The sequence below is a fragment of the Arvicanthis niloticus genome, chromosome 11, assembly GCF_011762505.2.
Source record: "Arvicanthis niloticus isolate mArvNil1 chromosome 11, mArvNil1.pat.X, whole genome shotgun sequence".
Taxonomy (NCBI): domain Eukaryota; kingdom Metazoa; phylum Chordata; class Mammalia; order Rodentia; family Muridae; genus Arvicanthis; species Arvicanthis niloticus.
The window spans coordinates 55,935,394-55,949,481 of NC_047668.1; the positions used below are offsets into that span (position 1 = coordinate 55,935,394).

Genomic DNA, 14,088 nt, shown 5'->3' on the forward strand with positions numbered 1-14,088 from the left:
CTAGAAGAATTATCAAGAGGAGGGACATATTTCTACACAGATACTCGTGACACCATTCAAAATAGGCAAAGAGTAGAAACAGCTGAAATGTAAACCAGTTGTTAGATAGAAGATGTCATATACTTATGGAATATTTATTCATCCATAAAAAATAAATACTGATTTGTGGTATAATAGGGGTGAAGCTTGAGAACATTTTGTTAAGCTAAAGAAGTCAGATGCAAAGGCTATAGCTTGGTTTATGTATAATATACAGAATCAATGAAACTACAGATATGGAAAGAATGGTGGCTCTCAGGGCGGGCAGACATAGATTATGACTGCAAATGGGCATGGGATAAAGGGGAATAGTAAAATTTTGCTGGACATAGATGGTAGTGATGGTTTCACAATCTCATGAACACGCTAAAAATTTCTAAACTGTATAGTTTAAAAGGTCCGGGGCTGGGATTTGGTTTAGTTAGTAGAACACTTGCCCGGAGTGCACAAAGCACTGGGTTCAGTCCCAGCATTGCATAAACCACCTGTAAGGATCTGGGTAGTTAGAGGAAGGAGATTCCAAGTTTGGAGTCATCCTTAGCCACATAATATTCTAGGCCAGCACAAAATCCTGTCTTAGAAGGGGGGGTACATTTATGAAATATAAACTCACTTCTATTTTAAAAAAGAAAACCTCACAGTTACAGCCTTTACAGTAAGGACATTGAAGCAAAAAGGATTTCAACAGGTTTCAGTGAGAATACTATGAAACTGGGGCTGTGGCTTGGAGGTTAAGAGCACTGGTTGCTCTTTTATAGGACCCTGGTTTGATTCCCAGCACCCACGTGGTGGCTAGCAACCTTGTGTTACTCCAGTTCCAGGAGGTCTCTGCAGGCACCAGGCATGCAAATAGTTCGCACAGACAGACCTGCAGCAAAATACATATAAAGTAAAACTTAAAGAAAAAAGAGAAATTGGAACCCGAGGATAAGGTAGTACAGCCACTTTTGGAAACAGAAGAAGAGTTTCTCAGACCTTGTTTATAGTGTTAGTATGCAGTGCCAGGTCATATAAGTGAATCATATATCAGGGCCTGTGAGGTTTCTGAGTGGTAATGCTCTCACCACCAAGCTTGATGGCCTGAACCCACATGGTAGGAGAGAGACAACTCATACATGTCCTCTCACACCATGGCATACATGCACACACATGCAAAGTAAAACACAAAGTGTACATTGTTATAAAGACCTATAAGTAAAGGTGTATTACTGCCTCAGCTGTAGTTACTAATAGCTGAAAGCAAGGGAACACTCCTCAGCAACAAACATTGCAAACATCAAAAACCTCCTGTTACACTGAAGCAGAACTATATGCAGAATCATTCTGTGGGTCAAGTTTCTAGGAAGACAAAGCCAGGTGGAAAGTCCATCAGTGCTCAGTGTTTGCGTGAGCTCACTCAGCATTGGTGGTAGCAACTGAAGACAAACTATCTCTCCTAAGGGATTAGTTTATGGTGATGGAAAATGTTCTAAAACTGGATTGTGGTGGTTAGTTACAAAAATGTTTAAATTTACTAAGATCATAGAATTGGATAGGTTTTATGGTATATAAAAGAAGCCTCCAAAATTGTTTGGTTTGGGGGGGGTTGTTTTTTTGTTTTGTTTTTTGTTTTGGTTTTTTGATAAATCAGCAGTCAGTCTCAGACTGTTGATACATGAATTTGGAAAAAATAAAACAAAACAAAAGCCCTTCCTCCACCATAGACTCGTCCTCCCACTGAAGCCAGCTTCAACTTTGATGCCAACAAACAACAGAGACAGCTCATTGCAGAACTGGAGAACAAGAACAGGTAAGAATGAGACTTTCTGACCTGTGTCCTACAGCTAGGACCCGCTCTGGGGGTCCACTGGGTGGTCCCCGTCACCTCACAGCCTGCTTGGCTTGTTTGGTCGCTTCTTCTGCTTCTCTGAGATGGTAACCAAGGCTGACCTCGAACTCACTGTGTAGAAGAGGCTGACTTTGATCTCTTCACCCTCATGACTCTACCCACCCAGCTCTGTATGACTCCTTAGCAAGCAGGAAGACCCAGGACCAGGAGATACACTCGCTGTACGCTGTGGGTTCTGATCTTCTAAGCTCTGCTCTGTCCTAGCAGCTCATCCTGGCCTGTTACACTACATGAAGCCAGTCTCATTTTATTTTAAAAAGTAATCTTAAATATTGCTAAAAAGGCCTGGGAACCACACATTACACCACTATGCAGTGAAAGTGGAACCAGAGCAAGGAGACTGGCCCTTGTGTAGAGTGATGGGGGAGGAAATAACAGCAACCTCCAGTCAGTAGCCAGGAGCCAAGGGAAGGGAGAGAATGGAGGAAGAGTTGCAAGTCTACACAGGACCTACATTGGGAGGCTCCAAATGTTCTCTTACCCTGGAGAGGAGCAGGGCAAGTAAAATGTTAGTTGTCATTTCCCCTTCCTGGAGAACGTTCACGTTCTTGAAAAGGACGTCCTCTAGGCAGTGCACCTGAAGAGCCATCAGGTGGAGGTATCTGTTTTACACTTGGTGGTTTAGAAGCCTCAGAACAGAGGGTAGGGAAGGCACTGAGGGAGTGAAAACAGCTGGGGGGCGGGGACCATCAAACACTAACAGCGCCTCCCACCATCCTCCATCCTCAGAGAGATCCTACAGGAGATCCAGCGCCTGCGGCTGGAGCATGAACAGGCTTCCCAGCCCACTCCTGAGAAGGCCCAGCAGAACCCCACGCTGCTAGCGGAGCTGCGCTTGCTGAGGTAAGTACACATCTACCTGCTCCCAAACTGCAGCCTGTGGTGGGAATTCCTGTACTGGGAAACCAAACTAGTGAGACAGAGTCTGTTCATCAGTAGAACCTGACATGTCAGAGCAGACTGCCTGCCAGACACATCAACCACTCTGGGAGGGGGGTCCTCAGTCATCATTTACAGAGCTAGGTAAGAACTGGGCTCCCTCAAATCCCAAGCCAAGTAGTGGGTGGCGTTTCTCATCCAGGGGTTGTTTTTAAAAGACAGCTATGATTTCCTGTACTTTCAGAGGGAGGAGGGGCACCCATGTTATAGTTAACATGTTACAGCTCCATTTAAGCTCTGATTTAGAGGCTCTGGGCACTTGAGACAGTCAGGGCTGCGGCAGCATGTTGCCTGTGCACCAGCTCTGAGACAGGAGACTATGAGTGAATGAATGCCTTGCACCTTCACTGTGGTACTGTCTCACCTCTCTCTCTCAGTGTACAGTGACTCCAGAGCTGAGAACGTAAGGCTATAGAGTCAGTATAGAACAGAACAATGTTAGTGTTCTCTCGGAGAGGATGGGGGAGTCTTCTCTGGAGAACATGGTACATAATCTGTGATGAGAGCCTTGTTTTCCTCTGTACCACAGAAGTTTGTGTATACCCATGAGGGAAGACATTATGGAGACCAAATCTGATGCCTTATTTCTTACCAAGCTCTAGATTCTTGAATAGCGTGCCTTTCTGTTTCTTTGGGAGCATTTAGAATTCTACATTTGATATTTGATGGCGGGGGGGGGGGGGCTTAGGGGGTGAGATAATATCTTATTCTGTAGCCCAGGCTGGCCTAGAATGTTTACCCTTAGGTAGTACAGGCTGGCTTTGAACTTATGGTGATCTTCCCTTCATCAGCCTCCCTGGGGCTAGGATTATAAGCCTGTACTACCCTGGCTGTCTCACTCTCAATTATAAAAGTGCTATCATCTGGGATACCAGAGCTGAAGAGCAGAGTTTTTAATGCTTTCTTTGGGGCCTTAACCATGATTTCTTTTCCGTGAGGAACAGTAAGTATTGTTTTCTACTTGTATGCTGTCACTTAGACTTTATTCATCAGTAAGCAGAGAACATAAAGAGTGTGAGCCGTGCAGATGAGTACAGTTAGCTAGTTCACAGTGCCCTTTTCTCCCAAAGCCTCATACCAGGGTCAACACATCGGTGCACACCTTTAATCCTAGCACTAAAAGCTAAGGCAGGAGGATTTCTATGAGTTCCAGGCCAGCCATGGCTGCAAATTAAGACCCTATCTCAAAAGAAAACAGAAGCTTAATTTCAGCTTGGCATTTAGTTGGGCTGTATATTTGGTGGCTCATTGTTCACTGCCACGCTTTTGGGATGGTCACATGGTAAATGCTTTACTAAGAAAGACAGAGGAAGCAAATGCTGACCCAGCAGAGGAAAAGAGTCAGCTAACAACTTAAGACACACCTGTATTACTTTTGTTGCTCAGCTGAGGTACAGGTGACTATTTTTATATCTAGAAAATCAGAAGATGCCGGGCAGTGGTGTCGCACGTCTTTAGTTCCAACACTTGGGAGGTGGAGGCAGGTGGATTTCTGAGTTCGAGGCCAGCCTGATCTACAGAGTGAGTTCCAGGACAACCGGGGCTACACAGAGAAACCCTGTCTCGAAAAGCAAAACAAAACAAAAAAGCAAAGAAAGAAAAGCAGAAGCTGTCATTCCAGAATCTGTTTGTAGAACTGTGGTTCCTAAAAAGTGTCTGGTGATAGTATAAGGACCTGAAAAGTCTTACAGATTCAGTCAGCACAGGCTGAGTCCAAGGGTGCCATGCCACACAAAGGAGCAAGAAGCAGGAGTCTAAGTCCAAGGGGATCTACTGCTTGAGAACTCAGGAGTTCATGTCACAAACAGCCTCTGTAGCAAGAGGCAAGGAGGGGTGTTTGATCCCTGGGCTGGGCCAGTTGTCTCTACATGTGGACACACAGTGCAAAGCCAATAGCAGATGAATTAAATAGAAAGACACAACTTGGAAACTTCTGGGAGAAAACAGAAGGATTTCTTTAGGATTTTGGAATAGGAAATAATTGCTCAGAATTGCTAACAACAAAAGAAGCTGGTAGAGTTATCCACATTGATCATAGAACAGAGGGGCTGAGGGTGTAGCTCAGTTGGTAGAGTGCTCGCCTAGGACACACAAGACCCCAAGTTCAACCCCAGCACAGCAGAAACCAAGCATGGTGGTACATGCCTGTAATCCTAGCATTTTTGGGTGGTGGATGCAAGTCAGCTACATAGAGTTTAAGGTCAGTCTGAGACATTGTATCCAACAAACAACCTCTGTTTATCAGTTGTCCCATAAAAGGCAGGATCCGTTTATAGGTATTTCTAGGTATTTCGTGTCCTTTAGATTTTGACCTATGTGTATGAGTTTAGGACCTGCCGATCACAAAGTTCCATTTCTGATGAGCTCCAACCTTCTCTCGGGCAGGCAAAGGAAAGATGAGCTGGAGCAGAGGATGTCAGCGCTGCAGGAGAGTAGGCGGGAGCTGATGGTGCAGCTGGAGGGGCTGATGAAGCTGCTGAAGGTAAGAGCTAGACTGGCGTGCTCACCAAACCGCAGGGCACTGTTGGGCCGAGGAACAGTTTTCAGGGACATTTGCCTAAGTGTAGCCTGATTGGATGTCAGTCGGATGTCAGCACAGAGCCTGTGAGATGCCTTAGCAGGTAGAGGCAAGTGCTGGCAAGGTTGAGTAATTGAGTTCAAACCCCAGGACGCACAGGGTGGAAGGGGAGAACTGACTCCTGCAAAGTCTCTTTGACTTCTGCACGCACATATATGCACACATACACATGATAAACAGATGTGAAAACAATAAAATCACAGTAGTAGAGATAGAGTGACTCTCTTTGGCTCACTGGCTGCTCTCCCAGAAGCCTCACTTTATATTCCTAGCATCCACATGTGCCTCACAACCATCTGTAATCCAGGCTCTGAGGATCCGACACCCTCTTTTGACCTCTGTGAGCACTAGGAATACAAATAAGTGGTGAACATACATAGGCAAAGAAACACTCATAAAATAATTACAAATAAAGATGTTTGTACATTAGGAATTAACTATGTATAAATGCCAAATATTTCTCAACTACTGATAGTTTCTTTCCTTTTTTTTTATTATTGTTATTGCTGTTTTTTGAGACAGGGTTTCTCTGTGTAGCCCTGGCTGTTCTGGAACTCACTCTGTAGACCAGGCTGGCCTCCAAATCAGAGAGCCGCCTACCTCTGCCTCCTCAGTACTGGGATTGAAGGTGTGCGTCACCACCACCCAGCTAGTGTTTTTCTTAAGACAGGTTTTCAAATATGTGACAAACATCAAGTGTCCTCTTTTTAAAAAGAAGTACAGTAGCAACCTGTATTTGGATGTTGACAGAGAAGCAACAACAACACAATAGTTATAGCTAACATAAGGGGAGTTATTACAGAAAGAAGCTTGCTCCATCATGGAGGCAGAGGGGTCTGCTAGGGAGACACAGGAAAGCCAGTGTGTCTCACCGCCTGAGAACCTGCAGTACTGACTGTATCATCCCAGTACAGAGGCTGGTTTGTTTGTAAGGAATGGGTGTTGGGTCATTGACTTAAGTCCTAGAGTCTGAACGACCAAAGCAGGGAAGCTGCAAGATAGATAAGCACCACTCCTCCTAAGAGAGGACACACTTGTTTTCCTTGCCTTCTGGTTTTATCCGGTTCCTCTGGGGTCTGGATGATATCCTTCCCTGTTAGTAAAAGCAGATCTTCTGTCCTTGGTCTGCTGGTTCTAGTACCAAGCTCTTTTCAATATTCAGGGACATGCCTGGGGTAGTGTTATCATTTCTGTGGATATTCCTTAACAAAGGTAACATCATGTAAGCCAGCGTACTTATCGTGATTCTGAATAGTAACTATTACATTAGAAAAAAAATCAGAATATCCACTCTAGGTTTAGTGTATAAGGCAAGTGAATAAATCAATTTTTTTTGGCTTTTTCAGTTTACTGAAAAGTATATTACAGCTCCTTACCATAGATCAAAACCAAGCCAATAGTTGGCAGTAAATGTTCTCACCTGGACAGTGCGTTAGCAGTGACTAGAAACACTCAGTAGACTGTGGAGCAGAGATTCAAGGATGATTGCCGTATGTTGGTGTTTAAGGCCCTCCCTGTCCAGGCTGTACCTCACCACACTGTACAGACACAACAGCCAGGTGGACTGAAGAGGGTAAACTAACTCCGTGACAAAGAGGAGTTACTAAAGTTTTTTAAAAAAACAAGTTTGAGGGCTGGTGAGATGGCTCAGTGGTTAAGAGCACTGACTGCTCTTCCAGAGGTCATGAGTTCAAATCCCAGCAACCACATGGTGGCTCACAACCATCCATAATGAGATCTGATGCCCTCATATGGGTGTCTGAAGACAGCTACAGTATACTTACATAAAATAAATAAATAAATTCTTTAAAAAAAAAAAAAAACCCAAGTTTGAGACAATACTTGGCAGTTTAGAAGAGCAAGAAACTAAAGGATAATAGTAGAAGACCCATGCAGTCAGCCAGGCCTTAGGTGACCAGGATCCAGCTAGGAGTGGCAACTCAAGAAAGCAGGAGCTGAGAAATCTCTTCAGTGTCCATATTCTGAGCCTGTCCCTTCATAATAATAAAGCCAGTGGGTACTGGCGCCTGGCAGGAGTGTTATATTTGTGTTGGAAACTGATGCTTTACTTCCTCAAGCAATTACTTCTTTTAATCTTGGGCTGAGGGTTTTTTTTTTTTTTTTTTTTTCCCTAGCTTGGTCTTGGTATTCGGTTTATTTTACATGGACAGGCGTGTTTCTGCATAGACCCTGTTACAGATTTCCTCTCAGAAATATATTATGTGCAAGTGAGTCTAATTTCATGAAAACTTTATCCAGAAACCTATTCAGTCCAGTTCCCTTGAGTAGTTGTCAGATATTCAATTCAGTGGCCCCATCCCTGCTCACACCAGCAGCTGTGCACACAAACATGTCTCCTGTGATACTTTGTGCTTTGCCAGGAGTTGAAAGTTCTACCATGTGGAATTGGCATACTTGTAAGCCAGGAGATGATGTGGGCATGCCCTCCCTCCCCTTTCCTGTACCAGCCTCTTTCAGGGAAGGACTCCCAGATGTTAGCCATGTAGGAATGGGAAGCTGCTCAGCTGTGATTTTTGATTTACTTTGAGTCTTAGTTAGGGTTTCCATTGCTGTGAAGAGACACCATGACCAAGGCAACTCTTACTTGATTGGGGCTGGCTTACAGTTTCAGAGGTTCAATCCATTATCATCATGGCAGGAAGTATGACAGTGTGCAGCCGGACATGGTGCTGGATGAGCCAAGAGTTCTACTTCTTGATCCTAAAGCAACCAGGAGGAGACTTCCTTGCTGGGCAGCCAGCAGGAAGGCGTCTTCCACCCTGGGCAAAGCTTGAGCATAGGAGCTCAAAGCCCACCCCCACAGTGATGTACTTCCTCCAGTAAGGCCACACCTACTTCAACAAGGCCACACCTCCTAATAGTAGCACTTCTCATGGCCCAAGTATATCCAAACTACTACATTTTACTTAGGTTTTTTGAGGCAGGGTCTTACTATATATCTTAGCTAGCTTGGAACTCATAGAGCTCTGCCTGCCTCTACCTCTCAGTGCTGGGGTTTTTGTGCACCACCATGCTGTCTTCTGGCTCTCCAAGGACACCTATATGTACATGCTACATGCATGTATAAACAAACAAGTCCACACACATACACATAAAATATAAATCATAGGCCAGATGTAGTAGTACATACCTTTAATCCCAGTACTTGGGAGGCAGAGGCTGAGAGTCTCTATGAGTTCAAGGCCAATCTGGTCTATATAGTGAGACCCTTTCTCAAAATAATAAATAGTATTAAGTTAATAAAATGTTATTAATATAAATTAATAATAAATATTATTACTGTCTGTACATATATCTTCAGGTTTCTGAATGGCATGCTAAGTATTTAATGAATAATGACTAGGCCCAGTCCCTGTCACCTAGGAGTGTCAGCAGTCTCCTCATTTGTTTTTCTTTTAATGATATAATGTCATTGGACACTCAGGTACCCATGTTTCTGTACATATTTCCTGCATAGTTTTTCTTGATTTCTCAAGACTAACTTCTATCTCAAATTACTTCTTTAATCTATGAGTAATTCTATGTCAGTATTTCTGCTTCTAACTCTTGCTTCCAACTTTTTTACCTCATTTTAATTTTTTCTGATATTGCTTCTGAATTGGTTTTGAACACAGACTGTCATAGAACTTACTTGTATCTCCAGGCTGGCCTTGAGCTCATGATCCTTCTGCTTGGCATCTCAGAGTTCTGGGATTGCAGGCATCACCTGCTACGCTCAGGTCAGTCTCTTTGTAATGACTGCAGTAACTGTGCTATTAGTACTTCCACCATACTGAAGGGAACCTCAGCCCGTCTAGATTTGTGCCTCATGATTAAGATGTTATGGCCCCTTTAAGTCAGGTTGGTACTGTCTCATCATCAGTGCATATTGACCAACCTTAGCTGACTGATACAAAATGTTCTCAGGCCTTATAGCTGACCTTTATACTGTGTTGACAGAGCCTTAAAGGTTTTATGTGACAAGCTTTTGTGAATTTGTATAACATTAGCCTAGGAAACACTTTGCCCAAATCTGTCCTCTCTCCTCAGTCCTGAGAACCTATCCTAGCCTGGCCCATGTTTCCACGACAAGTCATAATGGTGTCATGTGCTGGGGCAGGCTACACAGCAGAGTTAACATGGTGTGGTCTTGAAATACTGTTTCTGAAAGTTCTATACTTCGTTCTATTTATTTTCTTCCAAGACTGACCTTGAGATAGTCCTCTTACCTGAGCCTCCCAAGCACTGAGAATACAGGCATGAGCCAACAACAGCAGCTTCCCGTCCTGTTAAACCATCTTCAATAATAAATAAATAAATAAATAAATAAATATGCTATGTTCAATACCAGACCTGAGGTACAAGGCAATACTTAGATTCTCAGTACAGCCAGGATTTCAGCTGTGAGGATTATCCCCAACCAGTCTCACTATGTAAACAGGGCTGTTCTGGAGCTTGCTAGGAGCTCACTATGTAGACCAGGCTAGTCTTGAACTTAGTTCACAAAGATCCTTCTCCTTGGCCTCTCTGGTGCCCAACCAATCTCACTTTGTATTTCAGCAAGTAGTGACAACAATTTTTAAATTGCAGAGTACGTCTCTTGTGGCAGTATCCTTGCCCAGTGAGAGTTGGAGGTGTGCTTGTCTCAGAGAAGCTTCCTTCCCAGCTGCAGCTTACCCCCTCCATGCTGCAGGGGTGACAGGAAGCCTCTGACTTCTCAAGTGACCCAGACAGTGCTCAGTGACTCTATCTGGCTACTGGAGGTTGGGGGTGGCAAATAAGTCCCAGTGCTAGCAACTGGCTTTTAGCATAAAGAGGTCCTTCCTTGGCTAAATGGGCCTGAAGGGACTTGTTGGTGCTCACTGAGTTTCGAGTCCATCTCTCTCTCTTGTAAGAATAAATATTCTCCAAATTTTCCCATCTCCTCTGTGTAGCTCCTTTGCAGATCACTCTGCCCTCACACCCAGACCTGCAGACCTTTGGAGAGCAGGAGCTTACATATCTGCTCCTGTGCCTCTCTACCTGGGTGCAGTGGGGACCACAGCACCCACAGACCCAACACAGGAAGAGCCGTCATAGCCATATATTGATATATATATACAATGGAGGCTTCCTGACCACAGTCCCCATGGTGAGGCACAGAAAGCAAAATCAGAGATCAGAAAGACAGTGACCAAGGAGCACAGGACCAAGACGGGAAACTTTAAAGGTTTATCTTTACTTCCTTCAGCGTTTTCTGCAGCGCCTGGTACTACATTCATCTGTCAGCTACAGTTGGCATGATCTTCCCTACCTACCCTTACTGTAAGGGTGTAAAAGAGAAGCCTGTCTTTCTTTCCAGTGCCTTATGCATGAGAATTACTAAATAAACCTGAGTCAGAATCTCATAGAAGAACTGATAATGTGAATTCTATTCTCTCCTTCCCTCTGACAAGGCCTTGTCATGCAGCTTGATGCAAGTGTCCTCTTGCCTCTGCCTTCCCTAGTGCTACATGGATATGCCACAATGCCTAGCTCTAAAGTTCTTTATCCCCCCTCTACTGTGGGGTTTGTGTTTTATATTTGTTTTATTGTGACATGATCTCATGTATACCAGTCTGTCCTTAACTCACTGTGTGGCCAAAGATAGCCTTGAACTCAAGATCCTCAGGTCTCAATCTCCCTAGTGCAGAAGTTACAGTCATGAGCTACTATGCCTAGTTTACGTAGTACAGGAGATCAAACCAAGGGCTTCATGCAACTAGGCAAGCACCCTACCAACTGAGTTGAATCCCAGCCCCTAGTATTCTTTTCTGAATGGCCTTTGGGGTCCTGAAGTGGTTTCCAGTTCGCTAGGGGAAGGGCATGTCCATGCATCCTTGAAGGAAACAACAAAGCAGCTTGAGAGCAAGTGGACTGGTGTGGCGTCAACTTCATTACTGGTGAGAGGAGACTGCAAAAGAAGAAAAGCACCTGTGGGCAGGTGGAACCATTAGGATTCAAAAACAGTGGTTCTCAAACAGAACCCACGGGCCTTTGATATATTTTGGGTGTCCCCACTCCCACCAGAGTGTTGAAATGTGGATCTCAGGTGGGGCCTAAAATGTTCATCTCTGACAAGCTGCCAGGTGATACTGATGTTGATTTGATGGTCCACATTCCACACCTTAGGAACAGCTCCCCTAGAAATATGGACCTAAACATCTGTGAATATTGTGAATGAACTAGAATGATAATTCCTATTTGGTTAAACTTTCTCTTTCAGTTTACCTTAAGTAGCTGAGACTATAGGCTAGCAGGCCCTCCAGGCCTCTTGAGCTATAACTAAATGGTCTCTGAGGTTCTTTGGAAAGCATCAGTATGTTCAATAAGTGTTTGGGACCGAGGACTGCCATTTACTGCATGCCACTGGCACTCTTCTGTAGAATCAGTTCATCACTCTCTAGACCTATGCTTGGCCAGGTTTGCCTGGTGTCTCCTGTCCTTTCTTCAATGTTTCTGGTGATGGACACTAACTTCTTTTTCTCTTCTGCCTCTTCCCATCTTCACACCTCTAGGAGGAAGAGCAAAAACAGGCAGTAAGTGGACGTCAGCATCCCTGACCACTCCCGCCCTCTGCATGCTCCCCTGCTCTGCATAAACGTTGCATACCCTCCCCGCTTCCATCACCACTGACATCTGAGGAGGTGGTTATGTGTAAAACCCTCAGAAGTTTCCCTCCATTGTAGGGTGCAGTGGCCCATGTCTGGGTTCTGTTTACCTCCGGGAGCACGTTCTGACTTTAAACCCAAGCTTTTTTAATTTGTGCTTATTTAAATATGCATGATTAGCCAGACTATCATTGCATTTTCATGTTTTTTTTTTTTTTTTTTACTTTCTCCTGGTTTGTGTCTTAATTGCCTGAAACAACTTTCAGGTGGTGAGGATAGCCTCAGGTCCAAATAATGTGTTCTGAATGAATTTGCATGAACGTGGAGAGGCCTTTGGGTAACTGTAGATATCATATGGCCTTGAGTAGGCTCTGTCTCCACTAGCCTTCTTGACAAAATTTGTGATTTTTTTTCCTGCTCTGAGGCTTTGGGGCTCAGAAAGCAAGTGACTCAGGGTGTTTTGAATGGCATGTGTATTAATTAATTAATGATGTTTGGGGACAGTTGGTGTTTGTTTTGCTTCATAGCTGTTAGCATACATAAGAAAATCAAGGGCCTGTCCATAATAATAACCTGGGGTAAACTAAATTCAAGAGAGAAATATAAAATGCCAACTTTAAAAGGGAGTATAAAACATTTCATTTAAAAATAACCCATCTTTTAGCGCTAGAGAAATGGCTCAGCAGTTAAGAACACTAGCTATTTTTCCAGAGGACAGAGCTTCGATCTCTGGCACACACAAAGTGGATTACAACTGTTTGTAACCCCAGTCCTGGGGATTCCAGTACCCTCTTCTAGCTACCAAGGGTATTGCATGCACATGGTACACATACATGCAGGCAAAACACCTGCATATATAAAACAAAATAAGAAATAATTATACCTATCTTTCTCAAAATTATGGATTAATGTGTTAGATTTTATTGATGGGTTTTTTTTTTTTTTTTCATTTTTTTTTTCCGAGACAGGGTTTCTTTGTGTAGCCCTGGCTGTCCTGGAACTCACTCTGTAGACCACGCTGGCCTCGAACTCAGAAATCTGCCTGCCTCTGCCTCCCAAGTGCTGGGATTATATTGATGGTTTAATTAATAAAATTAAGGCGTTAGATTTTATAATATGAGTATGTTCAGCTAGGAGAGCATTGGTAGTGAGTGGCAGAGGCAAGAACAGTGATGAGAAAAGAAGCTTGCTGAGAGCCCGGAAATCACAGCAGCTGTGATGTAGAAAGTTCTCTTGGGTTTGTTCTCGCTTTGTTTGGTTGGCCTGCTTCCCTGATGCATACGATGTTTTTTGTCTGCATCTTTAATCGAATGGCACTTCCCCAGCAATAGGTACATTTACCTATTTGTTGTTACCAATTTAATATGAAGGGTGTCATAAAAGATGCAGACGTACAGATAGATAAAGAGGTACATACTGTAAGGTCTAGAAGGTCCCCAGTACAGGAGTTCTCTCCCTGCATTGTGGGTACCGCCCCCTGGCATGTAGGTGTGTTCACTAACCCCTTCATTCAGGATGATTAGGTTCTGCTTCACAGGAACGATTGATTCAGTCACTGGCTATTGGTAATTAACTTCATCTCTATTCCTGTTCCTCAGAGTTCTGGAGAGGGCAGCAAGTTCTAACACTTAATCATGCTGTGGGCTTTCTGGCAAACAGCTCCTTTCCTGAAAGCAGCCTTAGCATACATATACTCTTAACTTTCTGGTGAGTCTCAAGGTTTTTAGAAGCTCTTGTGACAACCTAGGACAGAAGGCCAAATTCATACTTGTTATATTGATATAGTATTCTAGTTATTTTGACTTTACAAGAACTTAAGAGTAATGGATAGTAGTACTGTTACTTTAAATTTTTGATGCTGGAGGTCAGAGGTATCACCATCCTTAGCATATATGAGGCCTTGTGTTCCATCCCAAGCACTGAAAATAAATGAATAAATAGATATTCACATCTTATTGAGGCTATGGTTCTGCCTTCGCCTCAGCCACTCTCTCAGCACCTTGAGTGACCTTACC

At 43.8% G+C, this 14,088-nt stretch overlaps 1 protein-coding gene across 8 annotated transcripts in view; it reads left to right on the forward strand.

The window, feature by feature from the left end:
• Positions 1 to 14,088, forward strand: part of Dtnb (dystrobrevin beta) — a 195,132-nt gene that overhangs the window by 159,509 nt on the left and 21,535 nt on the right. For 6 of the 8 annotated variants that reach the window (XM_076942210.1, XM_034513843.2, XM_076942214.1 and 3 more), the window contains 4 exons: positions 1,743 to 1,828; positions 2,657 to 2,770; positions 5,252 to 5,348; positions 11,981 to 12,001. In XM_076942210.1, the coding sequence (XP_076798325.1) occupies positions 1,743 to 1,828; positions 2,657 to 2,770; positions 5,252 to 5,348; positions 11,981 to 12,001 (318 nt within the window). The remainder of the gene's footprint in view (positions 1 to 1,742; positions 1,829 to 2,656; positions 2,771 to 5,251; positions 5,349 to 11,980; positions 12,002 to 14,088) is intronic. The other 2 variants (XM_076942212.1, XM_076942217.1) reach the window with 1 other exon arrangement.